The sequence below is a fragment of the Artibeus jamaicensis genome, unplaced genomic scaffold, assembly GCF_021234435.1.
Source record: "Artibeus jamaicensis isolate MK-2021 breed Jamaican fruit bat unplaced genomic scaffold, CSHL_Jam_final scaffold_1283, whole genome shotgun sequence".
Classification (NCBI taxonomy): Eukaryota; Metazoa; Chordata; class Mammalia; order Chiroptera; family Phyllostomidae; genus Artibeus; species Artibeus jamaicensis.
Window position 1 is genome coordinate 15,973,408 of NW_026522028.1, and position 21,323 is coordinate 15,994,730.

The following is a 21,323-nucleotide window of genomic DNA, read 5'->3' on the forward strand; positions in this document are numbered from 1 at the left end:
TTAACATTGCAAATCTTGATTTAAGTATTACCCAAGCCTTCTGTTATTTCTGTGCAGCTAGTACCTAAAATAGTTGGTAAAATTATATCAATGTTTACCTTATCTACAGTCATACACATCTTCAACATGATTAAGCTTTTCTCTTTTTCACTTACCATGTTTGTTCATTATTTTCCACAGTGTGGCTGCCTTGTGACAGTGCCCAAATCCCCATAAATATATCAAATGCTGTGACCAGTATTGGTGACAGTATGTCACCAATATGTCACATACTGTCACCAATATGTGAACAGATTATTGCTGCTGCACCTGCCTTACTCATTAATTCTGACATTTTTAGCTAAAACTACCATTACATTTCCTTTCTTTCATTAGACTGGGCTGTTCATTACTCATAAAAGCTTATCTATTTTTATCTTCTTTGGCTTCTTAATATGTCTTTTGCATTTTTATAAAAACTTAAGTTCTGCTGGTATACTTTCTCTTTTCCTGGCGAATTTGCCTTTATCCGTTGTTTTAGGATATTAGTTATTTTCATGACAAATTCAAAAAAATTGTCAGAAGGTTTATACATACACCTACCAACTACTTTTCCAACCTCCCCTCCCAAAGATGCCTCTATATTGAGGTTTCTCAACTTCAGTGCAATGGACATTTGCAGCTATATAAATCCTCACTGCAGGGCACTATCCTGTGTATTTTGGGATGTTTAGCAACATCCCTGGTCTCCACCCACCAGATACCAGTAGCATGCCCCCACTCACCCCCAGTTGTGACAACAAAAAATGTGTTCAGACATTGGGAAATATCCTCTGGAGGGTAAAAATCTCCCGCACCATCATTGAGAACCATTGCTGTATAAGCTAAGAAACAGCTGCCAATGGCCTTAGCTCTTTACTGTAGATACTAGGGGAGAGCTCTGGCCTCTATGCCAAAGGGCTATATCAGGAACGACTCACTGTAGGTAAACAGCGTAGAGGCAGTGATAGTTAAGGTTAACTCATAGTTAGTATGAGAAAGCAAGTTCAAAGTAAAGAAATCAGAGGTGTGAGGTGAACCATCAAGAATCATAATCTGTCAGGAAAGCCTAATGGCTTGAATAGAAGTGTTTGAGACTCTTAAAAGCCAACTTTATGCATATTCTAGAAAGAGCTGAGATGAAGCCTCATTTGCCTAGCCTAGGAATATGTTGCCATCCTTCAGGGGATCAGATTTGACAGAAGCAGCACAGTTTGCACAGCTGTCTGACATGACTAATTTGACACAGCTATTTTTGCTGCCTGATGGTGAGGGTGGGGTTGCATTTTAGGCCACCAAAATGGCTAAGTGTTTATTTTAATACCATATAAAATGTATGTCAGATAGATATCCCTGACTCCTCAGTCCACACACCAGGATCTAGAATAGACAAGGGATGGGAAAGGCACTTTCAAAAAAGCTGGAAATTTAATGCTTTGTTTATTATACCAGGTAAAATAGTTTCTGCACCAAAGTGTCCTCAAAGCAAAATGCCTAAATCAGGACAGCTGCCTCAGATAGTCATATGCCTTATTTGAGCTGTGTCAGAGATGGTGCCATTTAACAATATGTAACACACAGTTTGTGTGAATAGTACATATTTCAGTTACGGGCTGCCTTAGAGATTTGTGTACCAATAGCTATCTTACTTGGTACATGGGCCACAAGCTCACACTTTGCAAGAAACCTCATGTGCTGAATCCACCACTTCTGAGCCATTTAACCTTAAGCAAAGCACTTAACTTCTGATACCTTAGTTCCATCCCGTAGAATAATAGATGATGTAATACTTTTAAAGTTCTTAGCACTGTTGTCATTACTATAACTATGGCATAAACTAACAAATGGGCTTATTATTCAGCTTTCTACATTGTCCTCTAATGGTATAATGGTCAGAAGGATGATGTCAAGTATCTAGAGGGTCTCAGCTGTTGTGCATTGCCCCCCTCCCCCCACACACAATTCAAGGTCTGCTTGGGGTAGAATCCAAATCACAGTTTCTCAAGAATGCCCAGCTGCCCCCTGGCTTGGACTCTGAGGCTGGAATTGGTGGTGTCCTCTTGGGAGTCAGTCCTATCCTGGTCCAGTGAGAGAGGCAGGTTTAGCCTACAGGAGACAGTTTTTTCCTCGCCATGACTGTTGTCACTCTGGGTTTCGCTGGTACCAAGTTTTATTTTATAGGAAGCTTAGGGAACCAAGAACCTTATAAGAGGACATATGGAGATCTGTTATCTTAACCTTTTGGGGTAGATTGGAATATTACATTAGGTTATATTACATATATGCTACTACTTGAAGTCAATATATGTTCAACCAGGGTTAAGAAATGGGCCTTTTAAAATCAAATATATTGTTTTGCTTCATAGTTTGACCATTTCACTTTAAAAAACTGCCATAGAGGAAACATTCTCCAATTTGTTTTGCTTCCTTTGAGTGGCCTTAGGGAAGGAATGAAAGTAAGTAAAACATGGCAATATATCAAAAACACTTTGAAAAACACGTCTGTGTGTGTATACTTAGGAATAAAGTGATATTTAAGTTTATTTTTTAAATGCTTTCTGTGGATACTTCATGACATCAAGTTTGTTTTTCTTTATATAGGGAATGCTTCTACAGAGAAGAATGGTGTTTCTTTCAGTGTTCGGAATGGAGATGTGTGCCTTCATGATTTCACTGGAAAACAGCACATGTTTAATGAGAAAGAAGATTCCTGTAATAGTAAAAGTCGTATTGCTTTCAGAAGGACTTCAAAGCGAGGAAGCTTACACTTTATTGAGCAAATGTGATTCCTTTTTCTGAAATCAAAGCATGATGCTTGACCGTGAAAATGTCCATTTTTTACCTTTTCTGCAATGTGAGATGTATGAAAAATCAACTAATTTTATACTCAGCAACCTCTGGAGGACCATAAGCTAACTGAGGGCAGTGGTTACTATTGAAAGAGGAAACCAAGATATTTTGAGACATTTGCAACTTGGTTTCTTTTCCTTCATTTTAAAAGAAGATTGGTTTTAAACAACATAGTAAATAAGATTTGTTTAAATAAAAGTAGTTCATATCCAGCCACATTTTAAACAGGTTATGTTATCTTTGATAACATCATATAAAGCAACTGTTGACTTCAGCCTGTTGATGAATTTAGTTGTGCATGACTTTGTTGTAAATAAGCTAAATTTTAGTGATTCACATGTCAAAAATCTTCTAAATTTTTTTTGTATTTATTTTCTACTGTGTAAATTTATTTCTTTGTAGAATCATGGTTGTAATGTTGTGTCTACTGTTGTAATGCAAAAAAAAAAATCCTTGCTGGTTCAGTAAGTTCTAAAACTCTTTTTGGAGATTATATGGGATGTGAAATACAGAAACTTCATTCAAATGAAGAAATAATGATGCCAGTCAGATTGGGAAAATGTAAGCAGACAGTTCAACAATTAGCTCATACAGTGCCTTTGAGCAAAATAGTAAAAAGGTTCCACCACTAGACAGACACAGCCCCAGACTCAGTTTGCTAAACTGAGTGGAGACTGTATTTTAGCTCCACTCACCTTCTGGGGCAGGGATGTCAAACTCATTTCCACCAGGGGCCACATCAGCCTCACGGTTGCCTTCAAAGAGACAAATGTAACTTTAGGACTGTATAAATGTAACTACTCCTTAACTAGGGGCAAGGAGCTCAGTGCTGCCGCTGGGTACAAACAGGGTGCCAGGCAGATAAAGCAAGGTGGAGGGCCAGATTCAGCCCGTGCACCGTGTGTTTGCCACCTGTGCTCTAGGGTGTACCCTTGTACAGGGTGTGGACTGTATACACCTGGATACATGGCATTCAATATCCATCTCCTGACCTTATCTCTGATCATTAAATTAGGAAATCTTCACCAAGATGTTTAGCTTAATACTGTGGCCACAGAGAGGGAAGGAAGTGTAATCTACACCGTGTCAGGAAAATTGTGAATGTGGAGGAGGTACATACACTGCCACCTCGCAAATCCCCAGAGCCTTTCATTAAAGAGGAGTAGTATAGGGATTACTTTTTAAAGGTGATGTATATAAAGAAAAAAATCATATTACTGTTCTTTACGATGGTACATTGTTGGTTGTAATGACTGGTACACTCTGGCCCAGCCAGAACTATAGTTATTTTTAAAAAGAGATCTAGTCTTAAGAATGTATAGTGACAGGGGGACCAGCTAATGGGAATGGGGAACTATCCTGTGATGCTATTATTTCAATATGTATCAAACCCTGATTGCTCCTAGTTATAGAGGGTCTATCTTACTTCCCACCTATAGCTGCTTGAGCAGTGCGTCAAGTGTGTCCTTATTGGGAACATTTCCAAACCCTTTAGTTAGGTCTTTCACTGAGGTTCCCTTGCATATATTTCAAGTGAATGTTGTATCCCAGGCTAACTATACTAATAATGTAATACACTTCTGTGAGTGCTGATTTGCCTTTGCAATATTTCATCTCTGATATATTTAATTGTCTTGTATTTATGTTAAAATTGACAAAAATGTTAAAATCAACAAAATAAATTTGCAGTTAAATCCTTTAAGTTTGAGACTTTCACAAAGACAAAACGTTTGCAATCCTTTCCCTGGAGGTGTGGTATTGAAGTTGTAGGACAGACCTAATTATCATGATGGTCACCATAATAATAACATCCTTTGGCAAACAGCAGGCACACTGTGACTGTGAAGGTAGAGCAAGGTTTGTTCTGCCTCATGACATGAGTTTCTGATTTCTCTCTTTAATTTCCCTCTTATTCTTTCAAGATTATCTCTTTAACACATGTTGCTTTTGGCCCACACGAGCCCCAGATTTGGATCCCCCTCAAGTGTCTGCTTCAGAGGCATCAAACAGTAGGATTTCAAGGACAGGATCTAGGTTTTCCATAGGAGCCACAAAAGGGGAAAGCTGGCCTCAACTCACAAGAGGTCTCTGGGCAATATCTCTTTCAACAATGCTCAGCTACTTCAAAGATGTTGAATAGTGAGGAAGGTGGTAAAGACACTGCAGATTTGGGGCATAAGATCTCCAAAACCAAGTCTCCTGAAGCAGATTATGTAACCTAAGGGTACACAACAGGATGCATAATGTCTGGTGTCCCTTAGACCCTCCACCCCTTATTTTCCCTGTTGTGTTTTGTGTCTGGGTTGTGGTCCTTAAGCCAAATTCTCTTGTCTTTTTTTTCTAACTTCAGACAGGTAAGGGGCAGGACAGACAGAATGATCTTGAGGAGCATCCCCTTTGGGTTTAAAATTGGTCCCACAATCTGAGACTCTATTGAAGGAGACAGAGATGGTGCCAATATGAGGAGGCAAGGAGTGTCAAAGGAGTGTCTAGTAGTTGAAATATTTCCTCAAGACATTTGAGAAGTTTTTCCCAAAACAACAATGCAATCATTAATCCACAAAGTAACTAGTGAGCAGCATGATGATTGCTCTCAGCAAACATGGTGAAATGGCTTCATTTGGGATACTTGGTTGTGTCTAATAAAGTCACCTAGGAGGCAGGTTAATTTGTTGAGGGCTCTTTTGTAAAAGAGTTAATTTACTAAATCAGCAATTTACCAAATGGATTTGTGTATTGTTATTTTGTCTTCATAAGAGCAGTTTAATGACTATTCAGTTTACCTCTGCCTCAGCTCCTTGCTTCTACAGTTGGAGTCTGACGTAGCATCAGAAAAGGCAGATAATAATTGAATACATTCCTTGAGAATATGTTTTTTTAATATATGTATAAATATTCTTCACTGTGAAGAAATCTTATGCTCCCTGGTTTTTCCTCTCTTTACCTCCCACTTTCAAACTAGCTATAGGAAGCTGGAGAAGAGACAAATTCAAGATTCTTTAATATATTGTGATGAAAAACAAAATGATTTCCAGTCAACTAAAGTTAAAATGTCATAGAAATAAATAAATTTGGCTAATTGGTTATTTTCAGCAAATTGGTTCGGAATGGACCTTCTCCTCTATGTCAAAGATGGAATTCCTTTCTTTCAAGTCAAAGACTTGAACCTACTAAAAGAAACATTTGTTGGTTTTTCTGCCCTGCATGCTGACATGTGGCTCTTCCTTGGCTGAAGTCCCTGTGGCAGGACAATGCATAGACACTCTAGGTGGGGTCAGAGAAGTCGAATATGGTGCTACCCCAGGATCCAGTTCTGGGTTTTCACCTTTATGAAGATCATGTACCAGCTTCAGAAATAATAATATGCACCATCACATTCCATATCTCATTCTTGACAAAAACTTGAGAAATGATCTAGACAGGTTACCATTGGGTCCCAACCATAGAAAGCCTTCATGGATTTGGGGAACAAGATACAGATGTTTTGTATCTCAGGGACTTAAGGATAGTAAGAAATGTGTGTTCTTTTTATATAGTACAGCTTCTAGTCCTAAATGAATTTAGTCACTAAAATGCACTTGAAAATTTAAACTTAACAAGTTGCAGCCTTTCTTCTTGGTTTTATCCCTGAATTTCAAGCTTATTGAAAAATACAGATCATACGACATATGCATTGAAGTAAGGGGTGTCCAACCAGTGATGCACAGGCTGCATGCAGCCCAGGATGGCTATGAATGTGGCCCGATACAAAATTGTAAATTTACTTAAAACACTATAATGAGCAAACTCATCAGTTATTTCCCTCATGGCTGCAAAGTAGATTCTTGAAGATGCAGTCAATGTGAACAAAAGCAGTCATGGAAAGAAGCAATGATCCCAGCTTTTAGATGCAAAAAAATACATGAGAGTTCTAGTAAGAGTACATATTCAGACTCCAAAAGAGATTTAATGGCAGTAGCTTAATGTCTAGTTTTATTTACCCCTAAACCATAGCAAATTCTGCATAGAGACACATCACATGAATCGCTGCATAGTTTAAGAAAGCTACCCAGATTGTTAAGTAAGAAAACAAAAAGTATGTAAAATGATGAGGGGTTTGGTTCTTTAGTTGAGAAGCACAGATTTATGTTATGGAATTTTTAAAATGAAATTGTTAGGACCATACATAGGGGGACCCAGCTGAGCAAGACTGATTTTCATTCATTCATTCATTCATTCATTCAACATTAATTGAGCTACAACTGCATATTCAATGCTATACCAGACATGATGGGGAATACCAAAGACTTACATAAATAACTTACAATCCAGTTACAAAAATATGCTGTATATGAGAAAAATTACAATTACATTACTGTCAAATGATGATGAAAACACCTATGATTTATGAAGTACTTTTCTATGAGCCAGGTATAGTGCAAAGTGCTTTATATTCATTCTCTTAATCTTCATAGCCACCCTAGGAGGTAGGTGCTATTATTATCCCCATTTTACAGATGAGAATAGTGAATTTGAAGCAGATAAAATCGCATGCCTAAGTTCACACCACTTGTAAATGGCAGATCTGTAATTTAAACTCAATTTAAAGTCACTCCAAGACCTAAACTCTTAGGAAAGACATTAAGGAAATTAAGAGAATGGGGAAGGCTAACAGGAGGGAGGAGCTGTGGGGAAACTTAAAGGAAAGATAGGTTTCAGATAGGCAAGGAGGAGGAGGAAGGGCCTTGGGCCAAGAAGCATACAATAAATGTATGGAGACTAACAATGGGCTTGTGGGAACAATGATTACATTAGCGGAGGTGTCCGGTGGAATTCATATGGGGTCAGATTTTGGTGGAAAAGTGAATACTGGGCAGAAGATTGTAAAGTGTAGGTAACTGGGCCACAAGAAACTAGTAAGTTTCAAGTTGTAGGCTTACTGGAGATGAACCGCAGGCCTGGCCAGGTGAGCAGCGTCCAAGTGACTAGCAGTTGGACTGGGAGCCCTGGGGACCCTGTTCCGGCTGGCCTCTTTTCTCTTCAGTACTGGACCCCGCTACTCGACTTCCACTCAGCTGCGGAGACTCAGCCAAGGGCAGGGCTACATTCCGGCCCACAGAGGGGTGCCAGAGAGGCCGCAGTAAGCGGGTCTATTTCTCCCGCTGCCCGTGAGGTTGGCGGCTCATCCCGGGACCCTCCGCCGGGCTGCCTAGTGCCCCACCGGAAGCCCGACCTTTACCCCCACCCTCTAGAGGGTTCGGTTCTGCCCGAGGGGCGGAGGGGCCAGACAGGGGAACAGGACTGGAGGGCGGGACCACAGTCTAGACAGTGAGCTCACCTCGGAGAGGCGGGGCCGCTAGCGACGGAAGGAGTTTGGGGAGTTCTGGGCCCCTAGCGGAGCGTTCGCCTACCTTGCTCCACCGGCCGGGCTCCGCGAGTTCCGCTCCGCGCCGAGGGCGGAGCTGGAGGCGGGTCCACGGGCGGGGCCGGGGGCGTAGAAGTGGCTGTGGAGGAAAGGTCTGGTTCTGCAGCCTGCCCTGGAGTCGGCAGCCAGTGGGGAGGTAAGGGTCTCAGGGAAACAAACTGGTTCCCGCCCGGAGCCGGGTTCTCCGCTGCTCCAGGGGACCACCCCCTTTTCCTTCCCCCTCAGGCCGCAACTCAGAGGGTTCCGTTCCGTGGCGGGGGCAGGACTGGGGCGGGACTGCACTGGGCCGCAGTATTCGGGTAGGATGGGGGGGGGGGGTGGTCCTCCCTGGAGCCTCCCGTTTGTCGCCGGAAGACAAAAAAGCTCCGCGCGGGTACTGTCGCCCCACGCCAGGAACCCAGATCGGCACCTCTGCTGCGGCGCAGCCTGAGTGCCAGCCCTGTCCCCGCCCCCGAGCCTTGCAGTTGTACAAAACTCTTGCTTGGCTTGTTTTCCAATCCTAGTTTGATGCTATCGTTTTTGGAAGCCCCTACCTACCACCGCCGGGCTCCATCTGGAGAACTGACCGAGATTGTGAGTGTTTGGGAACCAGGAACCTTTGGCAGCCGTAGCCCGCGCGTCCCGCCTCCACGCACCAAATCGAGCACCGCGGCCTTGGAAGCACCGTGGAGATGAGGAGCAGAAGCAATTCCGGAGTCCGCTTGGACGGTTACGCGCGGCTGGTTCAGCAAACCATTTTGTGTTACCAGGTAAGGAGGGACCATCCCAAGCTGCCCTATCCTGATTCTCATTCTCCTATCCAGTGCCCTCTCACATCCTGAGACTTTGCAATTTAGAGGTATTCTGTTTAAATTCAGCCCTGCTGGCCTGTGATTACCACCCCCACCTCCACTCCCTGCTCCCCCCCCCCGCATCTTCTATGAGTTAGGGCACCGAAGGGCTATGGAGCTACTCTTCACAGAACTTTTTGTTCACTGTTTGGGGTCAAACACAGAAAGAGCCCCCTGGGTGCCCTGGGTACAAAATGCGTCTTTTTGTATTGACTCTGCTTCTTTTGGATGGGAAAGGAGGTGTGTGTAGCAGAGCCTACTGAATGAGGACGATGAACTCGGGACTGCGAGGACAGTACACAGGAGTGAAGAAGCTCCTGAGGTTTGCATCTCACCCTGGAATGTGGCGCAACTGCTGCTTTCCCTCCCATGGATCACCTTGTTAGAGGCCCACCTGTGAAGAGGGCCTTAGCGCTTACTCTGGTGCTATTTTACAGATGAGAAAACTGCGGGCCAAAAGGTTACTGCATGTACTAGGGTCAGACCCAAATCCAGGTTTTCTGTGGCCAAGTTCCAGGGGACCTGTGAAGCTGCCCATGTGATCTGAAGTATGAGTTTTCCTGCTATTTTGTAGCTCTGGGCTACAGTTATATGTGAGCCTATCATATAAGACAACTGGACTATTTTTATTCCTAGTGAAGAGAGCATCTATCTGGCTTGCTCTCAATCAGCAGCAACTATTTATAGGACCTGCTGTCAGAGAAGGCAGTGGCATTCCCTGGTTAGACTCCTGGCCTGCAAGTTGGAAGCCATGGTCACTTCCAAGCCATTAACCATTTTCCCTTCTTAGCCGACTTCTCAGCCTTGTTTCCTCATTCTGGAGACATTTGTTGTGTACCTATTATATGCAAGGCACTCTGTCAGGTGCTGGGCTTGTACAGAAGAATAAATGATTGTGGTGTAGTGAGATTTATGCATAAAATACAGGGCCAGAATCCATTCTCTGAAATCCCTAGGACCAGATGTGGTTTGCAAGTCAGAAACATTGGAATTTTTAGAAAGATAATATACATATATATTCTACAATAACTACACTGGAGTCTGGGAAGCACCCCTTAATCAAACACATGATTATTTCCACATCAATGAATATTTACACTGAGTAGGAAAGTAAAGACTGAAAATAGTTTACATCAGTTTAGGTCATCTTTTGTTATCAAATGAGCTTGCTGCAAACTCACAAAAACACTTAACATTTTCAGAGCTTATTGGCTTTTGAAATTGTACAGTAAGGATTATGGCTCTTATTTTGGAAGGTTAGCCCAGTTTGGGGAGCAGGGGAGGAGTCCTGGAAGAGATAATGTTCAAGTTGAGAACTGAAGGAGTAAGCAGGTGAATGGAGGTTATTCTTTTGCCTTCTTCTTTGGAATATATTATAATTACATCTACAAAGTTTTAAAATCCAATTTGAAAGGACGTTGCCTTCATTACTGTGATGGATGGGGCTTTAAGGCAAAATGATAAAGCTTGGTTCTTGTGTCACACCTGGGTTTAAATCACTAGCTCTGCTTTGAACAAGCAACATGTACTCGATCTATCAGAATCCATGCCCTCATCTGTAAAATGGGAATAACAACACCTGCCTCCACTGAAGTATTATGCAGGAAAAAAATCGTGCCCAGTATATTGCCTGGCACCATAGTAGGCAATTGGTAAATTGTGGGTGCTGTTGGTGGTGGCATAACTTTGATATAAGCCACACATACCCAGGCCATATGTTCTTGCCTTACCACCCTGCCCCATGATGCCCCCTTTCACAAAAGCCCTGATCCAGCTACTAATTGTGTTTTGGTCTTTGAATGTAATTATGTCTTCCATTGGTGTGATAAGATCCTTAAGCATAGAGACCTCATTAGTCTTGTTCCTTTTGCATCAAGCAGTGCTCCAAGCAAATGAAAGTTACACTTAAGTCCTTGTTGATAAAGATACTTTCTGCAGGCTCTCAGCTATCCTAATGACCCAAGTATTGATCCAGGCTTGCAGTCCCCGAGGAGCAAAAGAACTATCTTCTCATTAAAGCAAATCTGCAGCGTTGGACTTTCCTCTCTAACATTTTAATGATTAAATAGTGGTCTGAGCCTTTAGTTGTATTTATTTTGGAGGTAGTTGGTAAGAAGCCTTCATGTGTGCCCTCTTTTCCCCTTCCTGGCTGCACTGTTAGGCTCTGCTGGCTAACCAGAATACTCCCAAGTGTGGTTCTGCTGGGAAATCCCATGAGCCTGCACATGTAGAATCCTACTCCTTCCCACCCATCCCCATCCCACACCCATCCTGCCCCAACAACTAGTCTTCAAAGTTGTAGAACCCTAACCAATTTAGGTCTTTATCATCTTTTCCAAGTGATCTTAGGCATGTCACTTAACTGCTCTGTAAAAACGAATGAGTAATTTTATGTTATCTATATTTTACCACAATAAAAAATGAATAAAAAATGGTTTCTAAAGTTTATGCTGTATCTACCCATCTACAGTAGATATGTGCAGATGTTTATGAAGCATTTTTCAATGTCAGTTGGTACAAGCGCTGAGCTCTGTTTCTGATTTGCTTTTTAAATCAAGATCAACTTACGCTGATTTCACTTGTTAGAGACCATTTAGTGTTAATATGTCAAATTCCTAAACGTCCTTCTGTTAGCGGCAATAGTTTGTTCATGTCAGCTAGCATAGCATGTCAACCCATTCATTTTCCTGTATCTGTGAAGAACTTTTCCCATTAGTCATTTGCCAGATATACTTGCTGCTAAATATTATTTGAATTTGCAAGCAAAGAAGGAAAGAGATATGTTTATAAAAGCTCCTTTTGCAGGTTTGATTTTGTACAATGAGAGAGTACAAATATGTATTCTAGAAAGTATCTTTAAAAAATAAGTTCCCAGATTTTTTGAGCCCAGAGAAGAAATGCTAACTTTGTACATTTCTTCAATATCAGCTCTGTTGGAAGGCCCATTCATAAAAGTGTTAAATACAAAGTGGTAATAAGAGAATATGGATCACAAAGAAAAATAATGGTCAAAGACAGTGTTCACTGTAACTGCAGATTATTTGGTATAAAAAGCAGATAATTCAGAGATCAGGACAGTAACTAAATAATGCTATTTAGCAGCAATAGAATTTAAAATCAGAAGAACAGGATAATGTAAAAAATAGTAACAATAAAAAATATAATTAAATACAGAAAAGTAATAACATGGCAGGAGAATAGGAGGAGACTGGAATTAAAGCATTCTAAAGAATCACATTAAGAAGGAGGATAGAGGCACTATATATTTTAAGTCAGGAGTTCATGTGTAACCATTAACATTAAAGTAACATAAGTGGAATATATAACTTTTAAAACGATGGAGGAACAAGGAAAATTTGATAACTCCAAGACAACAAAGGAAAAGTGCTTGGGGAGAAGAAGTAGTAAAAAAAAAAAAAGCCCATAGTAAATGTAAAGGACAAAACAAGATGCAAATAAGGCCAACTATCTTTTTTTTTTCCCAAGAAATGAGACATCTTTTTTTTTTAAAGATTTTTATTTATTTATCTTTAGAGGGGAAGGGAAGGAGAGAGGAGGAGAAACATCAATGTATGGTTGCCTCTCGTGCGTCCCCTGCTGGGAACCAGCCTGCAACCCAGGCATGTGCCCTGACTGGGAATCGAACTGCGATTGTCTGGTTCACAGGCCCGCACTCAATCCACTGAGCTACACCAGCCAGGGCTCAACTATCTTAATAATCACAATAAATGTAAAAAATTAGCCAGATAATAGGAATTATTTTAAAAATGTAAAAGATACATGTGGTTTATCTTTTACAGAATCTTTAAGAGAATCTTAAACAGGATACTAAAAGTTTGCAAGTAATTTAGTGGGACAAGATATACTAGGCAAATGCTAACCAAAAAGAAACTGTAATTACACTACTATCAAACAGTAGATTGTGAAGTTTAAAATATATATTATTCGGAATAAAAATGTTATTACTAAATGATAAAAAGATAATTCATCAAGAAAGTAACAAAGCAATTTTAAACCCACAGAATACCAACTACATAGCTTAAAAGTATGTAAAGCAAAACTTCACCTAATTGTAGAAGTTAAATCCATAATTATAGCCGGAGTTTTTTTTTAAGATTTTTATTTTATTTTTAGAGGGGAAGGGAGGGAGAAAGAAAGGCAAAGAAACATTAATGTGCGGTTGCCTGTAGCACGCCCCCTACTGGGCCCGCAACCCAGGCATGTGCCCTAACTGGGAATTGAACTGGTGACCCTTTCGTTTGCAGGTTGGCACTCAATCCTCTGAGCCACTCCAGCCAGGCCTACAGTGGGATTTTTTAAACTAACCTCACTCAGATACTAATAGGTCAAGCAGAGAAATAACTAGGACATAGAAAATTTGAGCACCATTAGGAACAAACTCCATCAACTGTACACACATAGAACTGTGCTCTACCAATAGAAAATAGAAATTTTTCAACCTTGCAAAGTATGTTTTTAAAAAATTGATGACAAATTAGGGTATAAATTATCAAAAATGCTGAAAAATCAACTTTATGCACATTGCATTTTTTGCCAAAATGCAAGAAAACTAGATGAAGGAATAACAATTGCTAAAGCCCCCTCCCCCCAGAATATGTATGGAATGTAACTTAAGCCCACTTGTAAATACATGTAAATAGGTCATAGATTTACATGTCATGGATATATACATGTGTCATGGGTCCATGAAGACATTACAATGGAAACTATCAAATACCTAGAGCTGAATAACAAAAGCTTTCCAAACACAAATTTATGGAATACAGCTAAAGTGGGATTTGAAGAGAAATTTATATCCTGAAATGTATATATTAGAAAAGATTTAAAAATTAATGAACTCAAGATTGAGAAAAGGACAACTGAGTGCACCCAAGAAAATAGAAGAAAGGAATGATAAGGTAGGAATACTAATTAATGTAATATAAAACAAATGTTGACAAAAGCAAAAGCTCTTTTTAGAAAAGACATAAATAGGTAAACTGGCCAGACAGTGGGAGAGGAGAGACAAATAAACAGTATAGGAGAAAATGGAAAGATATTAATAATTTTTGGCAGTCAATTTGAAAATAAAAAAGGTCAGTTTTCTACATAAATGTTACCAACATTAACTCAAGAAAAAATAAAATCCCGATTAGACCTATCTATAATACAGGTGGCAAACACTAGGCCTGTGGGCAGACTCTGGCCCTTCACCTTGTTTTATCCGGTCCGGCACCTTAAGTGTTAAGGAATAATTACATTTATAGAGTCCTAAAATTACATTCGGCCGTTTGAAGGCAACTGCAAGGCTGATGTGGCCCCCAATGAAAATGAGTTTGACATCCCTGACCTATAACCACCAAAGAAATTGACTAAAAAAAAATTCTGGTCCAAAATGAGTTTACAGACTAGAACTAAGGAACATTTAGAGGTTTATTTATTCACTTATCTTTGAGGGTGAAGGAATTTGGCTTTTATTCTGAGTGGCAGGAGAAGCCATGAGAGAGTTTTAAGCAGACAAGTGTGAATGATGCTTGAGAAGAATCCCTTGTGAGGAAGGGGGAAAAATCCCCCTTTTCCCTGTTCTGGTGCCTTTTGGCCGTTTTGACTTGATTCAACCCAAATTGACAGGAGGCATATTGGCAAGAGAAAGTCAAATTTAAGCTCTTGCCTATGGGAACCCTACATACATGAGCAGGTCAGAGATGCCACATACAAGAAGGATTCAGAGACAGAAAGGGGGGTTGATGTATATAAGACCCCTGAGCTAAGGATTAGGTAAGGTGCCTTGGGGGCTTCAAAAGATTATTGCAGGATAAGAAGAGCAGTAAATAGTAAATTAATAAACTGCCCTGTAGATCTAAGCATCCATCTTCTTCCCCTATTCCCATGAGACAGACATGGCTTTTAGCCTGTTCATAGACTTGATCACCCTCTGGGTGCATTGCAAGTAGTAAATGTCCCTTTTAGAACATGGTGCTTGTTGGTGACAAAGTATGTCAGATGCACTCTGCCAGACTGGCAGTTCAGTGAAACTCTCATTTCCTTTGTTCTGAAAACTCTACTTCCATTAACACAGCATTGGCTTTTGGCATCCACTCACATGCTGCCGGTATGTTGCTGTTAAAACTTGCAGTCAGTGTTGTACAGTTGAAATTTCTTGGGCCTAAGTATTGGGACAAGATGTGGCTGGGTCACAGGGTAGCTGCTGGAATGGGAGAGGGGGGCTGATTAGGAAAAGAGAAGAGATTCTGTTCAAAGGTTTGTTAGAGCCCTGGGGACAGAAATGTATATGTGTAGAGAGCTGAGGCAACTCAACAATGTGGGAGTAATGACTAATAAAGTTAGTCCAGCAGACATTTACTAAACGGGTGAGCCCGATAAATAAATTTTTGTTGAATTCTGTCTAGTTTGTTTTGACCTATTGTTCAAGTCCAAAAGCATCTTACTGTTTTTACATTGGCTCAGCATCCTCTTCGCAGCCTATATATGCACCTTCCTTTATATGTACACACTCTCTAAGGAGTAGTAAATGTCACCATGTCAGTATCTTTGCCCTCTTCTGTTGTTAAAATCTGCCCTATTTCTTGCTTGCTCTAAGAATGATTTTTATATTGCCACCAGCCAAGAAGATTGTGTACATGCCGTTTCTTGAGCTGGTGTGATGAAGACTTTAGCTTTTTAAAAATTTTTCAAGGAGATAATAATGTTGAATATCTTATTTTATTGATTATGCTATTATAGTTGTCCTATTCCCCCCTTCATTCCCTTCTACCCTGCACACGCCTTTAGTTTATGTCCATGTGTCACAAGTACTTTAGATTCTATATTTCCCATACTGTTCTTGCCCTTCCCCCTTTCTATTTTCTACCTACCATGTATGCTACTTATTCTCTGTACCTTCTCCCCCCTTCTCCTTCTCCCACTCCCCTGTTGGTAACCCTCCATGAGATGTCCATTTCTATGATTCTGCTCCTGATCTAGCTATCCTCTTAGTTTGCTTTTGTTTTAGGTGTGGTTGTTAATAACTGTGAGTTTGCTGTCTTTTTACTGTTTATATTTTTTATTTTCTTAGATAAGTCCCTTTAACATTTCATAGAATAAGGGCTTGGTGATGATGAACCCCTTTAACTTGACCTTATCTGAGAAGCGCTTTATCTGCCCTTCCATTCTAAATGAAAGCTTTGCTGGATAGAGTAATCTTGGTTGTAGGTCCTTGCCTTTCATGACTTGGAATACCTCTTTCCAGCCCCTTCTTGCCTGTAAGGTCTCTTTTGAGAAATCAGCTGACAGTCTGATGGGAACTCCTTTGTAGGTGACTGTCCCCTTAGCTCTTGCTGCTTCTAGAATTCTCTCCTTTATTTTTATCTTGGGTAATGTAATGATGATGTGCCTTGGTATATTCCTCCTTGGGTCCAACTTCTTTGGGACTCTCTGAGCTTCCTGGATTTCCTGGAAGTCTATTTCCCTTGCCAGATTGGGGAAGTTCTCTTTTATTATTTGTTCAAATAAGTGTTCCACTTGTTGATCTTCCTCTTCCCCTCCTGCACCCCTATAATTCGGATGTTGGAATGTTTAAAGATGTCCTGGAGGTTCCTAAGTTTCTCTTCATTTTTTCAAATTCTTTTTTCTTCATTCTTTTCTATTTGGTTGTTTCTTTCTTCCTTCTGGTCCACTCCATTGATTTGAGTCCCAGTTTTCTTCCCTTCACTATTGGTTCCCTGCACATTTCCCTTCATTTCACTTAGCATACCCTTCAGTTTTTTAATTTAATTTGTGACCAAATTCAACCAATTCTGTAAGCATCCTGATCACCAGTGCTTTGAACTGTGCATCTGATAGGTTGGCTATCTCTTGGTCACTTAGATGTATTGGCTCTGGGGCTTTGATCCGTTCTTCTGTTTGAGCCTTTTTTTTTTGGTCTGGTCACTCCTGTTACATAGTGAGGGGCAGAGCCTTAGGTGTTCACCTGTGGGGGGCAACCCAGTTGCTGGGTTGTGAAGCAGTATGTGGGAGCGGGGTCAGAGAGGGAACAGTGGTGCTTGCTCCGCTCTCTGCTGGTTTTTAGTTACTTCCCCCGCTTCCCACAAGCAAACTGGACCCTTCTGGTGCTGGTTCCCAGGTGGGTGGTCTATAGTGGTGAATCAAAAAGGCAGGCTTTGCCCTTAGGAAGCTTAAAACATGGAAACAATACTTAAGATTGTGGCAGACCAGAGATTGCAAAATATGTCCCAGTATATAATCATTTCAATTTGTATGAATCACATAAAAATGGAACTTCCCATATCTTCTGACACAATACATTATTTTTTATAGACTTAAAGAAAGAAGCAAGTCCTATTCAGCTCAGATGCTCTAGTAAAATATGACAGACTGGGTGGCTTAAACAACAGAAATTTATTTCTCAAAGTTCTGGAGGCTGGGAAGTCTGAGATCAGGGTGCCAGCACAGTTTCCGGTGAGAGCCCTCTCCTGGGTTGCAGACAGCTGACTTCTTGTTGCATTCTCACGTGGCAGAAGGAGAGTAAGCGGGTCCTATGGCCTTTTCTTATAAGTGTGCCAATCCCATTCATGAGCGCTCTGCCTCCATGACCTAATTACCTCCCAAAGGCATTACCTCCTAATACCACCACAGTAGGAATTAGATTTCAACATACGATTTTTGGGAGACAAAAACACTCACTTTATGACGGTAAATATTCCTTAAGCTGAGTGCAGTAGCACCCCCAATTTAAAATGGCCCTGACTGGTGTGGCTCAGTTGGACGTCGTCTGCAACATGACAGGTCACCAGTTCGATGCCTTGCCTTCCTCAGGGCACATGCCTGGGTTGCAGGTTCGGTCCCAGGTTGGGGCATGTATGACAGGCAACTAATCAATGTACCTCTCTCACAAAGATGTTTCTCTTCATCTCTCTCCCTCTTCCTTCTCTCTAAAAATGAGTAAAATCTTTAAAAATATATAAAATGGCTTGCATATGCACTTTCGAATGTGGGGATTGCCAAAACATCAGACTGCTTCTCTGGAGCAGAGCAAACGGCTCAAACAGTCTAGCTCTGGGTGGCAATGAACTAATCCACTTCAGCAGTTAAGGCCAAACTAAAGAGTGAAAGAGGTAACTTTCCGTTAACAGGACAGTGACATTTCATAATCCAAACCACACTTGGCGCTGTGTGCAAGTGGTCACTGCTGTGTCATCAGAAGGCTGTTTATCTCAGTGGACTCACAGTTCATGGGTACATTGGGGAGCGACTGACTCCTTTTCCTAGGTGTCCTGATGATTTCTTGTCCTGGTGTTAGTCATCTGGCATCAGAACAGATAAAGATGCTTGTCTTATACATTGTTGGTGCATAGTGATTGTTTTAAGGAACTCAGTCCACTGTTGGTATAAGACTTTTACCTTCACTCAGCCATCCCTAGACTTCAGTTCTGATTAACTTTAAAATCATCGATTTGTAGTTGTTGGCTGTAGAACTGTGTCGATACACTGAATGCCATTGCCCCCTGAGGGTAGTTATCTGTTGAGTTTTAGATGTTTTTGAAGAGGGCATAGATTAAAGAAAAGAGTCGAATGTTTAATTCCTTAGCTGGGACCATTTGAAACTCTGCCAACGTTTCTCTACTTAATAACCTTGGCAGTATCACTTTGAAAGTACCCAATAGACTTTTTTCATGAGCCTCTTGTAAATAATTTGGTGCCTTTTTTTTAAGCTGGCAAGGCTCTCATTGTTATAATGTATTTTATTAGATACATATTTTTGCATATTTTCAGGAAAAGGTAACAGAGGCTTTATGACTCTTTTCCTACTTTATTCATTTTATTTCTATGTACAGAGTTTATTAGGACTGACTTTTAAAAGAATAATAGCATTATTGAGATATAATGTACTTACTATGTAATTCATGTATTTTAAGTGTGCAGTGTCATAGTTTTAATATATTCACTACAATCAACTTAGAACACTTTATCATCCAGAGAAAGAGAAAAAACCTGCTAACCATCATTTGCTCCCCATTTCCTCCCACTCTACCCCCAGCTGCAGCCCTAAATAATCACTATCCCTATGGATTTGCCGATTTTAGACATTTCATGTAAGTGAAATTGTAACAAATGTGGTCCATTATGACCGGCTTCTTTCACATAGCATCACGTCTTCAAGGTTCATTCATATTGTAGAGTATGTCAGTACTTCATTCCTTTTTGTTGCTGAATAATACTTCCTTGTTTATATAGACCACATTTTGTTTATCCATCAATTGATGGACATTTGGGTTATTTTTTCTTTGGGGTTATTATGAATAATGCTATTATAAACATTGTGCATACTTTTTGTGTGTGAAGGTCTGCCTTTTTAGTGACTCAGCTGGCCTTTTAAATACCTCTGATGCCAGCCTGGCTGGGTGGCTCAGTTAATTGGAGCGTTATTCCATGCGCCAAAAAGTCACAGGTTCGATTCCTAGTCAGGGCACATACCTAGGTTATGAGTTTGATCCCCAAGGGGGGCACATATGGGAGGCAGCCAATCGACATTTCTCTGTCTCTATCCTAACCTTCTCTCTCTCTAAAATCAATAAAAACATATCTTTGGGTGAGGATTTAAATAAATAAATATTTGTGATATAATAGCTAAATAGGAAAGGAGTCCCAATTTCTCTTGCTCAGCACTTCCTTTTCAGGCGTGTGAAGTGTCTGGATTACAAATCAGGTAGCTGAGGCCCAGATAAGGTGGGCAGCTTCCCTGAGGAAAAAAGAGATAGAGTGATGGAGTAAGGCCCTACTCCCAAGTTCAATGCTTTACCAATTGGTGTGGAATCATGGAGGAAAAAAAAAAAGACTTAAAGCCCACAGTGCACATACTTGTAAAAGTCTTGCAGACTTTTTCTGTTTGCTCTTTCTTCTATTTGTCATTCTGAATAGTGTGATCTGGTCTGAAAGCAAAAGAATAAGAACTTCAAAGTGAGAATGTTCCTTAGAGATTTTCTTAGTGATGTTACTTCTCTCTCAAGGTCACAGTGTTGGTGGCAGAACAACGATTGGAATTCCAGTCTCTTCACTTCTCATCCTGACCCTCATTCTACCACCTGAGGACAAGCATTCGTTGCTCAGGAGCTGGGTGAAGGGTGTTGCTGAGTCATTTTGTGTCTCTTCTCTAATAGAATCCTGTCACAGGGCTGCTGTCTGCCAGTCATGAGCAGAAGGATGCCTGGGTGCGGGATAACATCTACAGCATCCTGGCCGTGTGGGGCCTGGGCATGGCCTACCGCAAGAATGCTGACCGTGATGAGGACAAGGCCAAGGCCTACGAGTTGGAGCAGGTAATGCTGACTATCAGGCATGTCTTGGCTGCTCAGCACCTTTTCCTTAAAATGAAAAGCCTACAAGGAAGCAGCTCTGTGTGCAGAAGTTTGGTGCAGGTGTTGGGTACATCTCTGCTATAGAATATTTTTGGGAGGTGCTTAAGCGGTGTCACCCTCTCATTTATCTTTCTCTTTGAGGCGTTTTTCTTTTAAAAAATCACACTGGATAGGAAAATACAGCATTCAAATTTCTAACTAGCTACATTTCTCTCACACATGTTCCATTAGTTTTAGCTGTACTTATATATGAGGTTATATAAACTAATATGATTGATTTTAAAAGTCAGTACACAGAACAACACATTCCAAAGTGTATACTCCTTTCACAGTAGTTATGTCAAAAGGATACTTATCCAAACAGTATTGCTACTGTTTAAAACATGGTTGGAATTTCCCTTAAAAATGCCTTTCTAGTTTGAGCCATTCCAAAGCAGTCTTATTAATTTATACTCACCCTCTAATTTTGAACTACATTGGTGTTGTCTAATTTTTGTGCTTATGTTGTCATATAGCACAATGAAGTCCTTTTATTTTTTTCCAAAATCAGAAACCAAGATACTCACCAAAGGCAATATTTACCATCATTGAGTACGTAAGAAAATAATATGTCCCTGAGCACAGGAGGTATTTTCAGAATGTTTTGAGTGATAGCATTGAAGTAGGGAGCAATGACACATAAAAGTATAGTTCTCTTGGCATGATAGCCTTTGGGATTCCTCCCTTCCTTCCTTCCTAAGAGAGGGGAAGGGAGAGAGAAAGAAAGGGAGAGAAACATCAGTGTGTGGTTGTCTCCTTGGTGCCCCCAACCGGGGATCTGGCCCACAACCCAGGCATGTGCCCTGACAGGGAATCAAACCAGTGACC

The 21,323-nt window shown here is 40.7% G+C and overlaps 2 protein-coding genes and 1 long non-coding RNA gene across 11 annotated transcripts in view; 2 read left to right on the plus strand and 1 right to left on the minus strand.

Annotated features, from left to right (window-relative positions):
• Positions 1–4,570, plus strand: part of ADGRG2 (adhesion G protein-coupled receptor G2) — a 123,599-nt gene extending 119,029 nt beyond the window's left edge. For all 7 annotated transcript variants that reach the window (XM_037157547.2, XM_037157549.2, XM_037157548.2 and 4 more), the window contains one exon: positions 2,620–4,570. In XM_037157547.2, the coding sequence (XP_037013442.2) occupies positions 2,620–2,804 (185 nt within the window). In that variant the 3' untranslated portion in view covers positions 2,805–4,570. The remainder of the gene's footprint in view (positions 1–2,619) is intronic.
• LOC128625957 (uncharacterized) overlaps positions 1–8,347 on the minus strand; it is a 127,376-nt gene extending 119,029 nt beyond the window's left edge. The window contains exon 1 of the long non-coding RNA XR_008389824.1: positions 8,259–8,347. This is a non-coding gene — a long non-coding RNA (uncharacterized LOC128625957). The remainder of the gene's footprint in view (positions 1–8,258) is intronic.
• The window catches only part of PHKA2 (phosphorylase kinase regulatory subunit alpha 2), a 66,242-nt gene continuing 53,238 nt past the window's right edge, over positions 8,320–21,323 (plus strand). For all 3 annotated transcript variants that reach the window (XM_037157544.2, XM_037157546.2, XM_037157545.2), the window contains exons 1-3: positions 8,320–8,408; positions 8,776–9,021; positions 20,259–20,417. In XM_037157544.2, coding sequence (XP_037013439.1) covers positions 8,944–9,021; positions 20,259–20,417 — 237 coding nt within the window. In that variant the 5' untranslated portion in view covers positions 8,320–8,408; positions 8,776–8,943. The remainder of the gene's footprint in view (positions 8,409–8,775; positions 9,022–20,258; positions 20,418–21,323) is intronic.